General features: G+C 40.6%; 1 protein-coding gene across 1 annotated transcript; it reads right to left on the bottom strand.

The window, feature by feature from the left end:
* Positions 1–1645: 1645 nt before the first annotated feature.
* Positions 1646–11648, bottom strand: LOC118421681 (cytochrome P450 4F3-like). The gene is made up of 11 exons (XM_035829132.1): positions 11468–11648; positions 10773–10852; positions 9581–9721; positions 8348–8454; positions 7783–7907; positions 7459–7571; positions 6167–6300; positions 5116–5243; positions 4167–4339; positions 2322–2435; positions 1646–1946 (listed from the first exon to the last, which is right to left on the bottom strand). Exons 1-11 carry the CDS (start codon positions 11603–11605, stop codon positions 1667–1669), a joined length of 1533 nt encoding a protein of 510 aa, XP_035685025.1. The 5' UTR covers positions 11606–11648; the 3' UTR covers positions 1646–1666.
* Between the last annotated feature and the right edge of the window lie 2210 nt (positions 11649–13858).

The raw sequence follows: 13858 nt of genomic DNA, 5'->3' as shown, positions 1-13858 counted from the left end.
TCTCCCTCTCCCTCTCTCTCTCTCTTACTTTTCAGGTTATTCCATCTTAGCTTCAGTGGCACCATGTTTACTTACTATGAAACGTGTGCGATTCCAATTACAAGACGGTTACCTGATATTTTAGCAATAGATCTAATTAAATGCTGATAGTAGAGTAAGATAAATGATAATGGGAATAACAACTACGTGTAAATACATACTGAAAAGCATTACTGATTGTAAATTAGGTGAGTAAAGATGCACACTGATATTGCATACATATACATTTGTACAAGAATAAATAAAAAGATTGAGATAAGAGAAACATCAACGTCATTGGTTAAATTATTAAACATGCAGAGTTGTTAAAGACAATAACAAGAAAGGCTAACTAATAAGTAAACACTCTTTTTACGTAGACTGAACGTAAGTGATAATTGCAAACAATAATGCAGATGGTAGGTAAAAAAATAAACATTGCATGAACTGATACTAAAATATTGATATGAGATGAAAACAACATTAATAACGTTATGATATGGCAATATAATCTGGGAACGTCATCGAATTGACCTATTAGAATAAATGCTATTTTTAACATTGTTTTTATCTAAGATCAATCTTTTATTCTCAGTTCATGCAATGTTTACTTGATTTCCTATCATCTGTATTATTGTTGATACTCTCCCAGGACACATTATAATTAAGTTATGCCCACGAAAGGACAGTCTAATTCTCAATCATCTAATTACATTTGAACAAAATTAAGGAGAAGCAATGTCGCCATACGTACATTACATAGGACCACAGATTTAAATATGTAAAATTTGAGACAATGTGAGCCAACAATGCACAGGGTCTTGCGCTTTTTTGTAGACTCTGTTTATGTTAACATATAACAACGTACATCGGGCCTTTAGAACTTTAGCAATGTACCTGTCCCGTAGAAATGTAGTATCTATTATTAGTTATAACTGACAAAGCATTGCATGATTACTGTTAGTACTGGTAATGCAGTACTTTCATTTGGCGGTACTTTTCGCGGTGTTTGAATTTCGCAGTTGAGGTAAGAGGTCACTGCAAAATCGCAGCGAAAAAAAAATTGCAAGGAACGCATTTTCCTACAGCAGAGCTGAACCCGCATCATAGAATTTCCTCTGTATTCACCTCTGCTTAAATCGGTCTACCCGATTCACTAATGACATGCAAATGCATCCTCTCCGATTGGCTGACAGCTGGTTATACTGGCGACGCCCTCAATAGTGAAAACATTTTCAAACCGGGGCCGGTTTTACCAAACGAAAAATCAAAATGTATACCTAGACATATACTATATCCCAAATCATGCCCTTGAACCTTATGTTTTTTTTTTACATTCTGTGTATTTTTTGTCTTTTATATCTTTCTTTTCGCTCCAAAAAACTGCGCATGCCTGGCCGGCCCCCGGTTTTGGAAATGTGATCTAAGCCTATGGTCTACGTGACATTTTCAAACCGGGGCCCGGTCGGGCTGTTTGTGTCAACGGAAAATAGAAATGTATACGTAAAACTATTCACAAATAATGCCCGCGACTATTCTCTATAATTCTTGTGTAGATTGTCTTTTATATCATACTTTTCGCTCACGAAAGCTGCCCGGCCGGGCCCCTACGTCTAAGCAGAGTACTCATGGCAGGAATATTTCCATATCATGCCGGTGCCTTGCTCACACGTAGACACAGATCTGGCTCTGGTCTCATGGTAATCCCGTGTTTATTCTTGCACTCCACCCCTGGAACCGGATGGAACTGGAAATGTTGAACCAGCACCGCCGTGACAGCTCGCATCTCCGCCAGGGCGAACTTACTGCCGATGCACGTCCGAGGGCCGGCGATGAACGGGAGAAACGTGTAAGGGTTTCTGTTGTTGGCGTCGCCGGCGAATCGTTCCGGTTTAAAGGTGTCCGGATCTTCCCAGTACTCAGACAACCTGTGGAATAAAACACTGTAAATGCATTTAAGTTCGCAAGGATTTACTCTACTAAAATGTAGAGTTCGCGGTGGCTTTAAATTCGCGGTGAAGTGGCTACCGCGAAAACCGCGAACATAAAACCACCGGGAATATTTCTGCATGTACAGTATTGTTTTCTTTGCAGCTATTTTGACTATGTATGTTGTGTGAATGAAAAATGTTATCATCTTTATCGGTGAATGATGAATTCATTTTTGTGGTAAAAAGTATACTGTTGGTGTAATATTTATACACAGTCAGAATTTTGGACCAAAAATATAATTCTAAAAGATTTCGGACGATCAAACTCTATACCGGTGTGCAGCCGGTTATATATATTAGTGAAAGACAGACCTGTGGATGACTGCGGGGCTCATCTTGACAATAGTGCCTGCAGGGATGGGGTACTGCCCCACGCGGTCGTCCTTCAGTGCCTGTCTGAATGTCTGAGGGGCAGGTGGGTGCAGCCTGTAGATGAAGAAATGAGCATTTTCATAAAATGCTATATAAACTCTAACAATCTCAAGTTTTGGCAAGCAAGCGTAATAAATGCTTTTGTGTGGGTAACTTTGTCCATACGTATTGTTAGTTGGTGTGTTTGTTTGCTAGTCTTGAGCCTGCAGCAAGGTAATGTTATAATAATAATAATAATAATCATCTGGTGTATTTTGCCAGCCAGTAGGTACCCAGTATGAGTAATGAGGCTGTTTAACGTGGTCGAGGCACCTCCTCGAGCACGGGACCCCCGTTTTACGTCCCTCCCGGAAGACGATTTCGTGGAAACTTCGTGAGGCTACAGCAATCCGGACGTCCTTGGTTGGTCCCCCATCCAAGCACTGTCCGGACCGTCGCGTTGCTTAACTTCCGAGATCGAGGGATCGGGTGACCAACGCGCCACGCGGCCGTAGCTTATAGAGTGGCAAGGTGAAACAGGCGGAAGTGGTGTAATAGGATACTTGGAGAGTTGGACGTGTGGTTTGTCTTGTATCCGATGATAATCTAGTTCGGAGTTTCCATGTCCATGCAAGTGAAGCAATTGTTTTCGTTAGAATGGACCTGGTTGCATTCAAAAAGTGTATGACTGTTTGTTTTTTATCCGGTACTGACATGAAAGCGTTGTGTATGTTTCTTGTGTACAACAGTGGCGGCGGCACCGTGGGGGCAGTGGGGGCGGCCGCCCCCACAAAAAATAGGTCGTGGGGGCGTCGCCCCCACGATAAAATAAGCTGAAACACTCAAAATCAAGCTGAAACCCTTGTGTATATTTTCACTAATGGAAATTTCACCAAATCTCGCTAGTCTACTGGCAAAATTTGGCCCTGAAAATGCAGGAAATGACGTTTCAGAGGGTCCAGATTTCTAAAATTTCAAAGGACCTACCTTGTGAGGATTCGCGCCGTCGGCACTGGACATGGTGGGAAAATGCTACCGGAGCGTCGTCCCCCACGACCTTTTTCTAGTAGAAATTTCATTATCAAACTTAGATTTGTTTACAAGCAAAATGTTCCCCACAAATGCAGGAAATGGCATTCAAAGTGTCCTGATTTAAAAATTTCTCCAAAACTCCCTTGCGGCGGCTTGCGTCTTCGGGGCTCACGACGACGCAGTGCAAAATATGTTGGTGCGTGGGTCGTCACCCTCAAAAATCGTTTTCTCTACTAGAAGTTTAATTAAATTCAGCTTAGTCTGTCTACAAAAGTTGTCCCTCAAAATACAGGAATGGCGTTTCAGAGGGTCTAGATTTCAAAAATTTCCAGAACCTACCTTGCAACGGCTCGTACCTTCGCCGCTCGAGATTGTGAAAATATGTTGGGGGTGTCGCCTTTAATAACTAAAGCTAAAACTATGTGTATTTTTGATAGAAATGTCATTGAAGTTAGCCTAGTCTGGCAGCAAAATTTGCCCCTCAAAATACAGGAAATAGCGTTTCAGAGGTTTAAGATTTGAAATTTTTCCGGGGGTGAATGCCCCCGGACCCCCCTAGAAGGGTCGCGCCGGAGGCCTTCGGCCCTCGACTTAGTGATATTAGAAATGTTCGCCCCCACAACTAAAAAATGGTGCCGCCGCCTCTGTACAAAGTCTACGTGTGTCTGTTACTTAATTGAATACATTGTGCAGAAAAAAAAACCTACGGTGTATATCGAGTCTTATGATTCATATTTATTTCTTAAGAAGATTCAGTAAAAATGTTTCACCCACCTCAGGGTTTCCTTCACCACCCACATCAGGTAGGGGATTTGGTCCAGGAGGTCCCAGGTGATGGGCGTGTCGTCGCTAGGCAACACATCCCTGACCTCTGACCTCAGGCGGTCTTGTATGTCCGGATGACGTGACAGCTCCAGTAGTAGCCATGCCAGTCCTGCACTGGTCGTCTGTGACATTGTATTTGAACTTGAGCCTTTTGCAGTACATTTGAGTTTGTTTATGATTATCTCAAAACCAGTACTAGTGTAGCAGGCCAAAATGTTACCCCTAGACAGAATGTACCCATGGCAGATACATTCTTGTTGTGGGTGCATCTGGGACATTCAATAATACCATAATAGTTGTACATTCAGTTTACAATTTAATTTAGGGCCAGAATGTCCCTTTTCCATGAGGCAATTAGGTCGTCTTTATGACATAATCCGTTCCAACGCGACCAAAATCACATAAAATGCTGCTAATAGTGAAATATTTGCAATGGTGTTCAGTTCATAGTTTTCATGATGAATTTTCGTGAAATCATCGATATCTTCACACGTTTTGCTGTCTTCCACAAACTCACAAGTGCCGTAATAATTATTGTGTTTTACCATTCTACAACATTCAAGCACCGTAAACTTAAAGTAAGCAGCCCACAGATTGATTTTGGACAAATATTGCACTTTGCACAAACACTTCTAACCATTTACAGCTAATACTTACAAAGTTAACGTTGATACTTTATGAAAAGCTTCCATGCCATAGTACAGATCATAATCACCCCGTGCCGTTGAAAATCGAAACATTTTCCAGAAAATCTGGAGATTTTTTCGGAAAAACCTCAAGACTATTTCAAAAAGTCTCCAGATTGTTTCATACATTCTCCAGATTTTTTCAAACAATCAGGAGATTATTTTAGATTATTCGCAAAATAAATCTCCAGATGTTAGTATTCTTTCCATACCTCATGTCCGGCCACCATGAAGGTCATGACCTCGTGTCTGATGACCTCCTCAGGAAGCCCCTCCCCCGTGTCTCTGTCCCGAGCCATCATCACCAGACTCAGGAGGTCGTTGGGGGCGTCGTCATCAGCTAAGAACAAAATTTTGAAAAATCAATTTTCTCACCATAAACTTGCCGTTTAATAGATGAAAACACCCGACAATGAGTCTTTATAACCTTGTACGCGTGAAGCTGACGCTGTTGTTTTGAACACTGATAACTAGGGCTGGGTATCGGTACAGCGTACCGGTACAAAACCGGTTTTTCTTGTTGGACCGGTCCAGAAAAACCGGACCTGAAAAAATTAGGTGGACCGGATGTTGGACCGATTAGAAAATTAACATATTATTTGATCAGATATTCACACGTTTGGGCGCTTGCAGGTGGAAGAAAATAACAAGAGTGAAGTAGAGTAGAGTTTATAGTCATTTCTACCAAATTTTACAGCCAAACGTACATGTGCAGTTAGCGTTGTAGGATTTTAAAACGCCAGTGTAAGTCTAATACTCCACCAAACAGATTTCTTTGTAGTGAAATGGACCATTGGTATGAGTCATACTGCATCAGGTCCAGGTTCAGGTCCGGACCTGGACCTGATCCTTTGGACCTGAACCGGACCTGGACCTGAATTTTCTGCACCGGTACCCAGCCCCAGTGATAACAATCTATCCTATTAAAAATCATTAGTTACCGTTCAGCAGGTGGGATGGAAGCCTACGCCTGTGGCTTAAGTGTAGTTGACTCAGAATCTAAAGGTTATGGGTTTCAATCGATAGTTGACCCTAATATAATGATCTGCATAATTACGCAATGAACGATAAGGTCGGGAAATGTACACAGGGTCCTAGTTCCTCACTCTGGACTCACAAGTGGCAAAGAATCCTGAGCTTACCTATTGGTTCTCTTCTTTGACGTCATTATAGCTCATGGTTTAGAAGTGAACAGCCACGACGTCTGCACGGAGGAACTTTCTGGACAGTTAATGTGTTATAACTGAATTATAAATGCCTCACCTTGTTCTGGATTTTCTTGGAGTTGTTTCCTTTCTGCAATGACGTCATCCACTATCCGTTCACACAGACCCCGCAGCTTGAGAAACTCTTTAGTCGCCACAAAGACGCTACCCGCAGTGACGACCGTTATCCAACTAAAACGAGGTGCAAACAAATGTATTAAAGTTTTTTGAACTCATTTAACTTTTATTTCCCGAAGGTCATGTTTATTTGATTATATGGATGACATCCATGCGCGCATGAATTTTCGGCCGTTTCCCAGAAGAAATGTTTCTGTTAATCGTACAAAGCAGCTGTAAAATGAGCAAACGTATGCTGTAGATGTTTTTAGAAAATATGCTGGAAAATATACTAATGTCATTGAATGCCAACTTCAATTCCAAGGTCAAAGAAGAACATACGAAAGAACAAAAATGATGAATCTACTGTTTGGTATACCATACCCTTCTGACCACATAGATTTCAAAATGAAGAAAACTTTTTTTCGACCAAAATCAGTTTTGGGGTTTTCAGAGGATGTCATCCGTACAATCAAATGTTGTTGTAGAGTCCATTTCAAGACACCGTGCGGATGTTTGTTGCCATTGTTTAGAATTGATTTTAAACTTTTGTTATTATATGTCTAGGACATTTGATACTTCAGAAATATTTTTAACACTGTTTTAACTTTATACTTTCCTTGGTCCTGTAAAACTTTGGAAATATTCATGGTGTGGAATTAGATACTTCTAATGGTTTCTAAATAATGATAACAGCATTCTACCATTATTTACCATTTTCTACCATTTTCTACCATTTTTTGTAAATGGTTCAGTGGGCTGGGAAGATAGCAATTCACACATCCTTGAAAAGTATGGTTGCCATGCAACAATGGCCCACCACAAAGGATCCACCAGTGCCCAGCACTGTGAAATCTAAAAATATACAGATGCAACAATAGGGCTTACTTTTATGGGGACAATAAACTTATTTTACCATTCGGCAAAGTTTACAAATATTTGTAAATATTTGTAAATGTGAAATAATCACACAGAGGTTTCACAATTATTCTAAATAAAGATATTTTTGTACAGTTACAATTTTTTTAAAAAGAATTTAATCATTGTGGCTCAGATATTCTTTTATTCAAAATAATTCAGACTAATTACAAATATCACATAAAACCCTCATGGTGACTTGGAATGGACTCTATAGATCATTCGCGTCAATATTTTGTTCTCGAGAATTTTTTTCGATGTTGGGGCACAAATCTTGCAAAGTGTACCTTTAACCCGATTAAATCATAAACCTACCTTGCCCCTGAGTCTTGTAACAGTCTGGTGACACTTTGGTTGACGAGCCTGTCGGGTTCTCTGATGGAGTTGAACTCATAACTAAAGGCACATTCACCAATGATGTCCAGGGTCTGCAATTCAAATCATGCACTTAGGGTTTTCATTTAGTTTTGTGACAGTAAATCGCATTGGAATAATAATTTTCGACCAATAAACAAAATTAGACTAAACCTGACCAAACTGGTTGAACAAAACGAAAGCAAAAACCTACTTACCCCTCCTACCATAGAGCTAAGTCCTAAAAATTACTAAATTTACAGTACGTTGTTAGAACTGACTAACCAGTCTCCCGATGTCGTCCTGAACTGGGAGTTCTGCAAACCCATCGCTGGTAGTGGTGCCCTCTAGCTTGTCATTCCAGTACTGCACCACCACCTCAGTCCATTGCTGAAATGTTTTCACCATTCCTGCAACAGAAACAGTTAAAGAAAGCAAAGGTGTCGTACTTCTGTGAATATTGACAAGCTCCACTAAGAATAAGAATACTATCCTTCTTACCATATATCAACCACTTCATTTCCTTCCTAACTCACTATTTTTTACCCGACTTTTCGCCTGTTTCTCCCAACCACCTCAAAGCCAAACTTCGCGCCTTTTATAATGTCTCCCATTTATACCCTACATGCTCATTTGCATAACTCATCTGATTGGTTATCCTCAAAAATTGAGTTAATTGACCACCTGTCTGTGGCGCAGGTGTAGCGCTGTGAATAGAGGCTGGTTTCATGGAGATTTCATTCACCTGTGCTCCTATTGGACTGATTTTCATAGTGACAAAGAATCATGAGCTCCTATTGGTAATTTTGACGTTTCAAAACAGTCTCTTAGCTGATATAAAAACGTTTACCTTTGAGGTTTTCCCGTTTGAATGCAGGGTTTAGAATTTTCCTTTGCATGGCGTGTTCAGTACCACTGACGGCCAGCAGTCCTTTCTCTGCAAGAGCAGCGAATGCACTATAGAAGGCGAGAAAGCACAACAACAACAACAACAACAATACATATGTATACTGTATAGACTGATTGACAGACGTAATTAGTTATGCAGTAGCAGTACTAGTATTGAACCACACGCTCGTCTAGGATCTAATAAACAGTCATTAGTTATGCAGTACTAGTATTGAACCACACGCTCGTCTAGGATCTAATAAACAGTCATTAGTTATGCAGTACTAGTATTGAACCACACGCTCGTCTAGGATCTAATAAACAGTCATTAGTTATGCAGTACTAGTATTGAACCACACGCTCGTCTAGGATCTAATAAACAGTCATTAGTTATGCAGTACTAGTATTGAACCACACGCTCGTCTAGGATCTAATAAACAGTCATTAGTTATGCAGTACTAGTATTGAACCACACGCTCGTCTAGGATCTAATAAACAGTCATTAGTTATGCAGTACTAGTATTGAACCACACGCTCGTCTAGGATCTAATAAACAGTCATTAGTTATGCAGTACTAGTATTGAACCACACGCTCGTCTAGGATCTAATAAACAGTCATTAGTTATGCAGTACTAGTATTGAACCACACGCTCGTCTAGGATCTAATAAACAGTCATTAGTTATGCAGTACTAGTATTGAACCACACGCTCGTCTAGGATCTAATAAACAGTCATTAGTTATGCAGTACTAGTATTGAACCACACGCTCGTCTAGGATCTTCTAGAAGAGTATGGGACCCAACTGGCAGCTGAGCTAAAAACACAAATACGTACTCTGGACAGATCATTTCCGTTGGGAATAAGCTCTTATCTCGTAAAAAATCAAGGCTATAGTCCGTGTCCCCGCTGGGGAATTGATACATGAATGAAACAACAATATTTTTAACCAAAATCGTTATTTCTAACCCAAAATTACAGTGCAGCAACAGATATCACATGTGCATTTTATGTGTACCGCATAGAACTAACTCTGTATGAAGTTTCGTTACAATACGACAATGCGTTAAAAAGTTACAAGAATACACGTGTTTTCAACTAACTAGAACCGTGTCACATGCCGTAATTGACCAGAGTAGCAGCATGTTAGTGATGAATACCACACGTTACATCAAATATACAGAACATGTGATATTACCTTCGCAATAGATATGGCCGTACATAGTTGGCATGGTTAGTGACCAGGATGTGTTTCATGGCGTCGGGATCAGCTATCATGACTCGCTCTTCTCCAAACGTCACAAAATACCTGGATATGGGGCCAAGTTTCCGGGCTCTTCTGTAAAGGAATGATTAGCCAACAGTGGTAACAGGGGAAGGCACCGGTAACGTTAGTTCACCTTTATCCGCGGGGTAACCTATATCCGTTGTGTTGCTAAACAAGGTACCCAAAGATATCAAGTCGATGGACTGTAGTTTCAAATTGTACTATTTTCAATTATTGCAGTTTGAAACCATCATCTGTCGACTTGACATCCCTAAATACGTTGTTACCCTACGGATAAAGATGACCTAGCGTTACAGCAAATTCAGGTACAGGTACAGGTACTTCACGAATTCCAGGGATAAAGAACGAATCTTTTTAATATTTGTGTATTTTGTCGTCTTCTAAGTTATACCTTTACGTATCACGCAATATCTAAATTATAAAGAGTTGGAGAAAATAACACAAGTGCGGTGAGAGTGCACCTTTAGGTACAGTCCGAACCTGGACCTAATTGTTTGTGAATGGGCAATACTAAAAACAATGGTCCATTTCGCTACAAAGGAATTTGTTTGGTGGAGTGTCCTATCTTCGCGTGAACAACGCTAACTGCGTAAACCACGTTTGACTGAAGAAGCTTGATAAAAATGACTATCAAGTCTCTTCTACGTCGCTCTAGCTATTTTCTTGGACCTTAAGAATAAGCCTCAAAACACGTGAACGCCTGCCGCTGTAGTATCGGTATAGTCTGTAAACGCCGAAACTTTTGCCGTGGGTTTATGTTCGTGGTTTTCGCGGTGGCCATTTCACCGCCAAGTCAAAACCACCGCGAACATTTTCCTTCTGTCTTCTTTTCACGACGCCCATGGAAAGTCCACGACAAGTCCTTGCTTCTCGCTACATATACGTTGTCAAAGTATCGTCATAATGAATTGTTTGAGGTACTTGTCAAGGTGAAGACACACGAATGAGGCTGGAATTACTTACTAGGGTCCAGCTTTCCAAATGCACTAACTAATGCAACTCCCAGGCTTATGTTCCGACGCACCAAAATTAGGGTTAGGGTCATGGTTAGGGTTAGTAGCACACTTGTACATCCCCCTCACTTACGCTTACATTTACTGACCTGAGATCTGAGACAATAGCTTGCTGACGGTTTATGTCCCATATCTGACCAACAATAGGGATGAATTTGGCACTCGGCATCTGGGAGAGACAAATCGGAACAAACACATAACGTCGCATGGTGCGTGAAGTTTTCTTCTATTGCAACCAGATAAAAATAAACAATACAAAGACGTCACACCTAACGTCTGAAATGCCACCACCCGCGCCATTGGCAGGAGTGAGGATGACGTCACACCTAATTTCTGCTAATTTCTACCATATGTTGGGCCAATGGTTAAGTTAGAATGGCGTCACACCTTACTTCGGACACTTTCGGTTGCGTCCGATGGCTTACGGAAAATCCCGAAGTAATATATGACGTAAAATGATGTAACCATTTTAGCCCAATACAGACTTTTTATTGACGACGTACTGATTATAATTTTGCTCCTCCGACGACCATGTTGCCTTTGTGATTGAATTAAGTAGTAGCATCTTCGTGTGTTTAACAGACGTACGCTGTAATCCAACATGGCGCAGATAACGTCAAATGAAAAGCTTGTATACTGGACATGCGTGAAAAGCTACTACATACGAACTAAAACATGGTATAATTCACTCAATTCTTAAAAAGCAAATCAATGTGAAATTGTGAATAAATCCATCTAATTTTCTACTTCATAACTGAACAGTTTTAACTTGATAAGAACTTACAACCCTGAGTGGAGAAAAGTACAGCGGCTTGAGAAACAGCTTGTAGCTGAGGAACACGGCTAGAAAGGTGCACAGGGCCAGGAGGAGGGTGCTGGCATCTACAGCTGCATTCAGCTGTCTGTACAGGTGCTGAAGCATGTTGGCAGCTGTGGAATATGCCGCCTTGAATGTACAGAAAAACAAGCACATGCATGGTGTTAAAAAGATCTGATCACATCATGAAATAGCAATGTTGTTGTAACATCTAGTTTTTAAAAGCTACCTCCTGATATGTTCCCAAGTCAGGGGTCAATAAGCATACTGGACTGTGGTTGAGGCCCTGTGGGAATTTTAAGTTAGTCTCTACCAGACTCCCGCCTGGCCGAATAGTAATAGGGGAATTTGGCCAAGTTATGAATAAAAGTCTAGTAGGAGTTAATTGGCCTAGGAATGAACTGTTCGGCTGCTAGCTGTATATACTGCAAAAACCTATTTGGCCAAATTCTTATTCTTTTATCCAGCTTACACGTCTTCCTGGTACTAATTTTAAGGGTCAGGGTTCAGTTACGATTGGGCACGGCTATGCAAAATGAGGATCGACTGTCAGGAAAATCGGCGTAACAGTCCAGGCTCTATCCCTACCCTGGCTGGATATGATATGGGTAGAAATAAAATCTGTACTGTGCCACATGGTCCCCGCTTTCCCTGTCCTTGGTGCTGAACAGCGCATCAAATGAGCGGGTGTTTTCGTGTGTATAGAAAGTGTTAGTTTACGATATCTGTATTTCAGTAGAAAAAGTCAATCAAGTTACTATGAAACATATAACGTTAGCTTACATCTACTTCGCAATGTCCGTAACCTTCATACTACTAAGGTAGCCGTTTGGTGCCAGATTTGCATTGGTCCAAATGAGTTAGGCAGCATGATAGGGTTAATGTTTCAACATACCGCACCAGCATATTGCTTCCAAAGAAATTGAACTGGTGAAGTCACAGACTGCACCTGGCACCTGGTCGCAGATCTCAAAGGTCACAGGGTCAATGACCTATCGAACGCTCCCAACCACAATCCAGTATACACACTGACAGGTCAGATTATAGCCGTGGGAAAATATCAGGTGAGAGCTTTTATAAACTAAATGTTACAGCAACATAAACTATGGGGATATAAGGCGTTCGGAGAGTAATGTTATTTCAGATTTAAAATTGACATTTTGACAAATTCTAGACTGATGACGGAACGTATATGTGGGCGCTAGATCATTGACCCCAGTGACCTTTGAGAGTTGTGACCTATTTGTCAGATTTAAGTTAACAAAATGACACAGTCTGCATAATACCTCACCAATTACGCTGTCTTCTTGATAAACCGATTGGAACAACAACACAAGATTTAAGCAAAGAAAATCTAGAAAAGACATTGGAAACTCGCACACCTGATTTTATATGATAAACCCTTTCACGACATGTCAAAGGTAAATGACCACCCAAAGACACAAAACCCGTCTGGACGTTATGCAAATCGAAACAATGGTCGAGACAAGGACTGTTTTCTTTTTCGGGGCCTTTACCTTTGACACATTACCTAGATCTAGAATTCCTGTCACCGTACATGCGTTCTGATCTCTGTGAAAATGACTTATTACCTGTTGAAAGCGTTCACGACGTGGTCGATGTTGGGAGAGCAGGAAGAAGATACGAAGCAAGGCTGTTAATCCGTTTATACAGTGTAATTATGTAACGCGACTTCGACGTATCAGATTTGATGTTACAGAACGTGAGGGGAAGAGATAGATCCAATCGGAAAGAAGAAGACAAATCCTTCATGGATGGTTGTGATGACTGGAGGTTGTAACCTTTGCTCCCTTTTTGTCAGTTTATTTGCGGATTAAACATAAGAGACAGGCAGAATGCCTGGAGATGTGGTTAATCTCCAGGCAGATCAGTAAAGGCCAGACAATATTAGAAATTATCCCAATCATTGTTTCGTATTTGCTTCTTACTATTCTACTACTTTATTCTTGCTGTTTTACTACACAATAAATAAAAGTTACAGCAACACTTTCTACTGGGTTGCTGCAATTGAGAAGAATATGAACCCTCTAGTTCTTTTAGTCAGATACTATACTATTATGTATTCTGTATTGTACTTTTATGAGTATTGTAGTCTCCATTGTCGTCTTGTTCATTTGCGCAGAGTCATGTAGTCTGTATAGACTGACTGACAGTAGTATAGCCAGTAACATACATTCGCATAATTCCACCAGGTGCCATTATACCGCCACCTCAAAAAACGTTGTTATAGAGGCCTTCTCAAGATTGTCTTCAACACCTAAATATCTGAATTGTATTACATTTAGGATATTTAACATTTGGTGTTCAAAACAATCTTGGGAAGACCTCTATGCTAAC

This window comes from Branchiostoma floridae, chromosome 8 (assembly GCF_000003815.2).
Source record: "Branchiostoma floridae strain S238N-H82 chromosome 8, Bfl_VNyyK, whole genome shotgun sequence".
Lineage (NCBI taxonomy): Eukaryota > Metazoa > Chordata > Leptocardii > Amphioxiformes > Branchiostomatidae > Branchiostoma > Branchiostoma floridae.
The sequence above is the reverse complement of the archived record's forward strand: the minus strand, read 5'-3'. Positions and strand labels throughout refer to the sequence as shown.

Excerpts from the sequence above, each read along its gene's own strand:
- LOC118421681 (XM_035829132.1), bottom strand. The coding sequence starts at position 11,605 with ATGCTTCAGCACCTGTACAGACAGCTGAATGCAGCTGTAGATGCCAGC. Across the intron at positions 7,572-7,782 it reads AGGACGACATCGGGAGACTG|ACCCTGGACATCATTGGTGA; the intron begins GTTAGTCAGTTC and ends TTTGAATTGCAG. Across the intron at positions 6,301-7,458 it reads TTACAAGACTCAGGGGCAAG|TTGGATAACGGTCGTCACTG; the intron begins GTAGGTTTATGA and ends ACCTCGTTTTAG.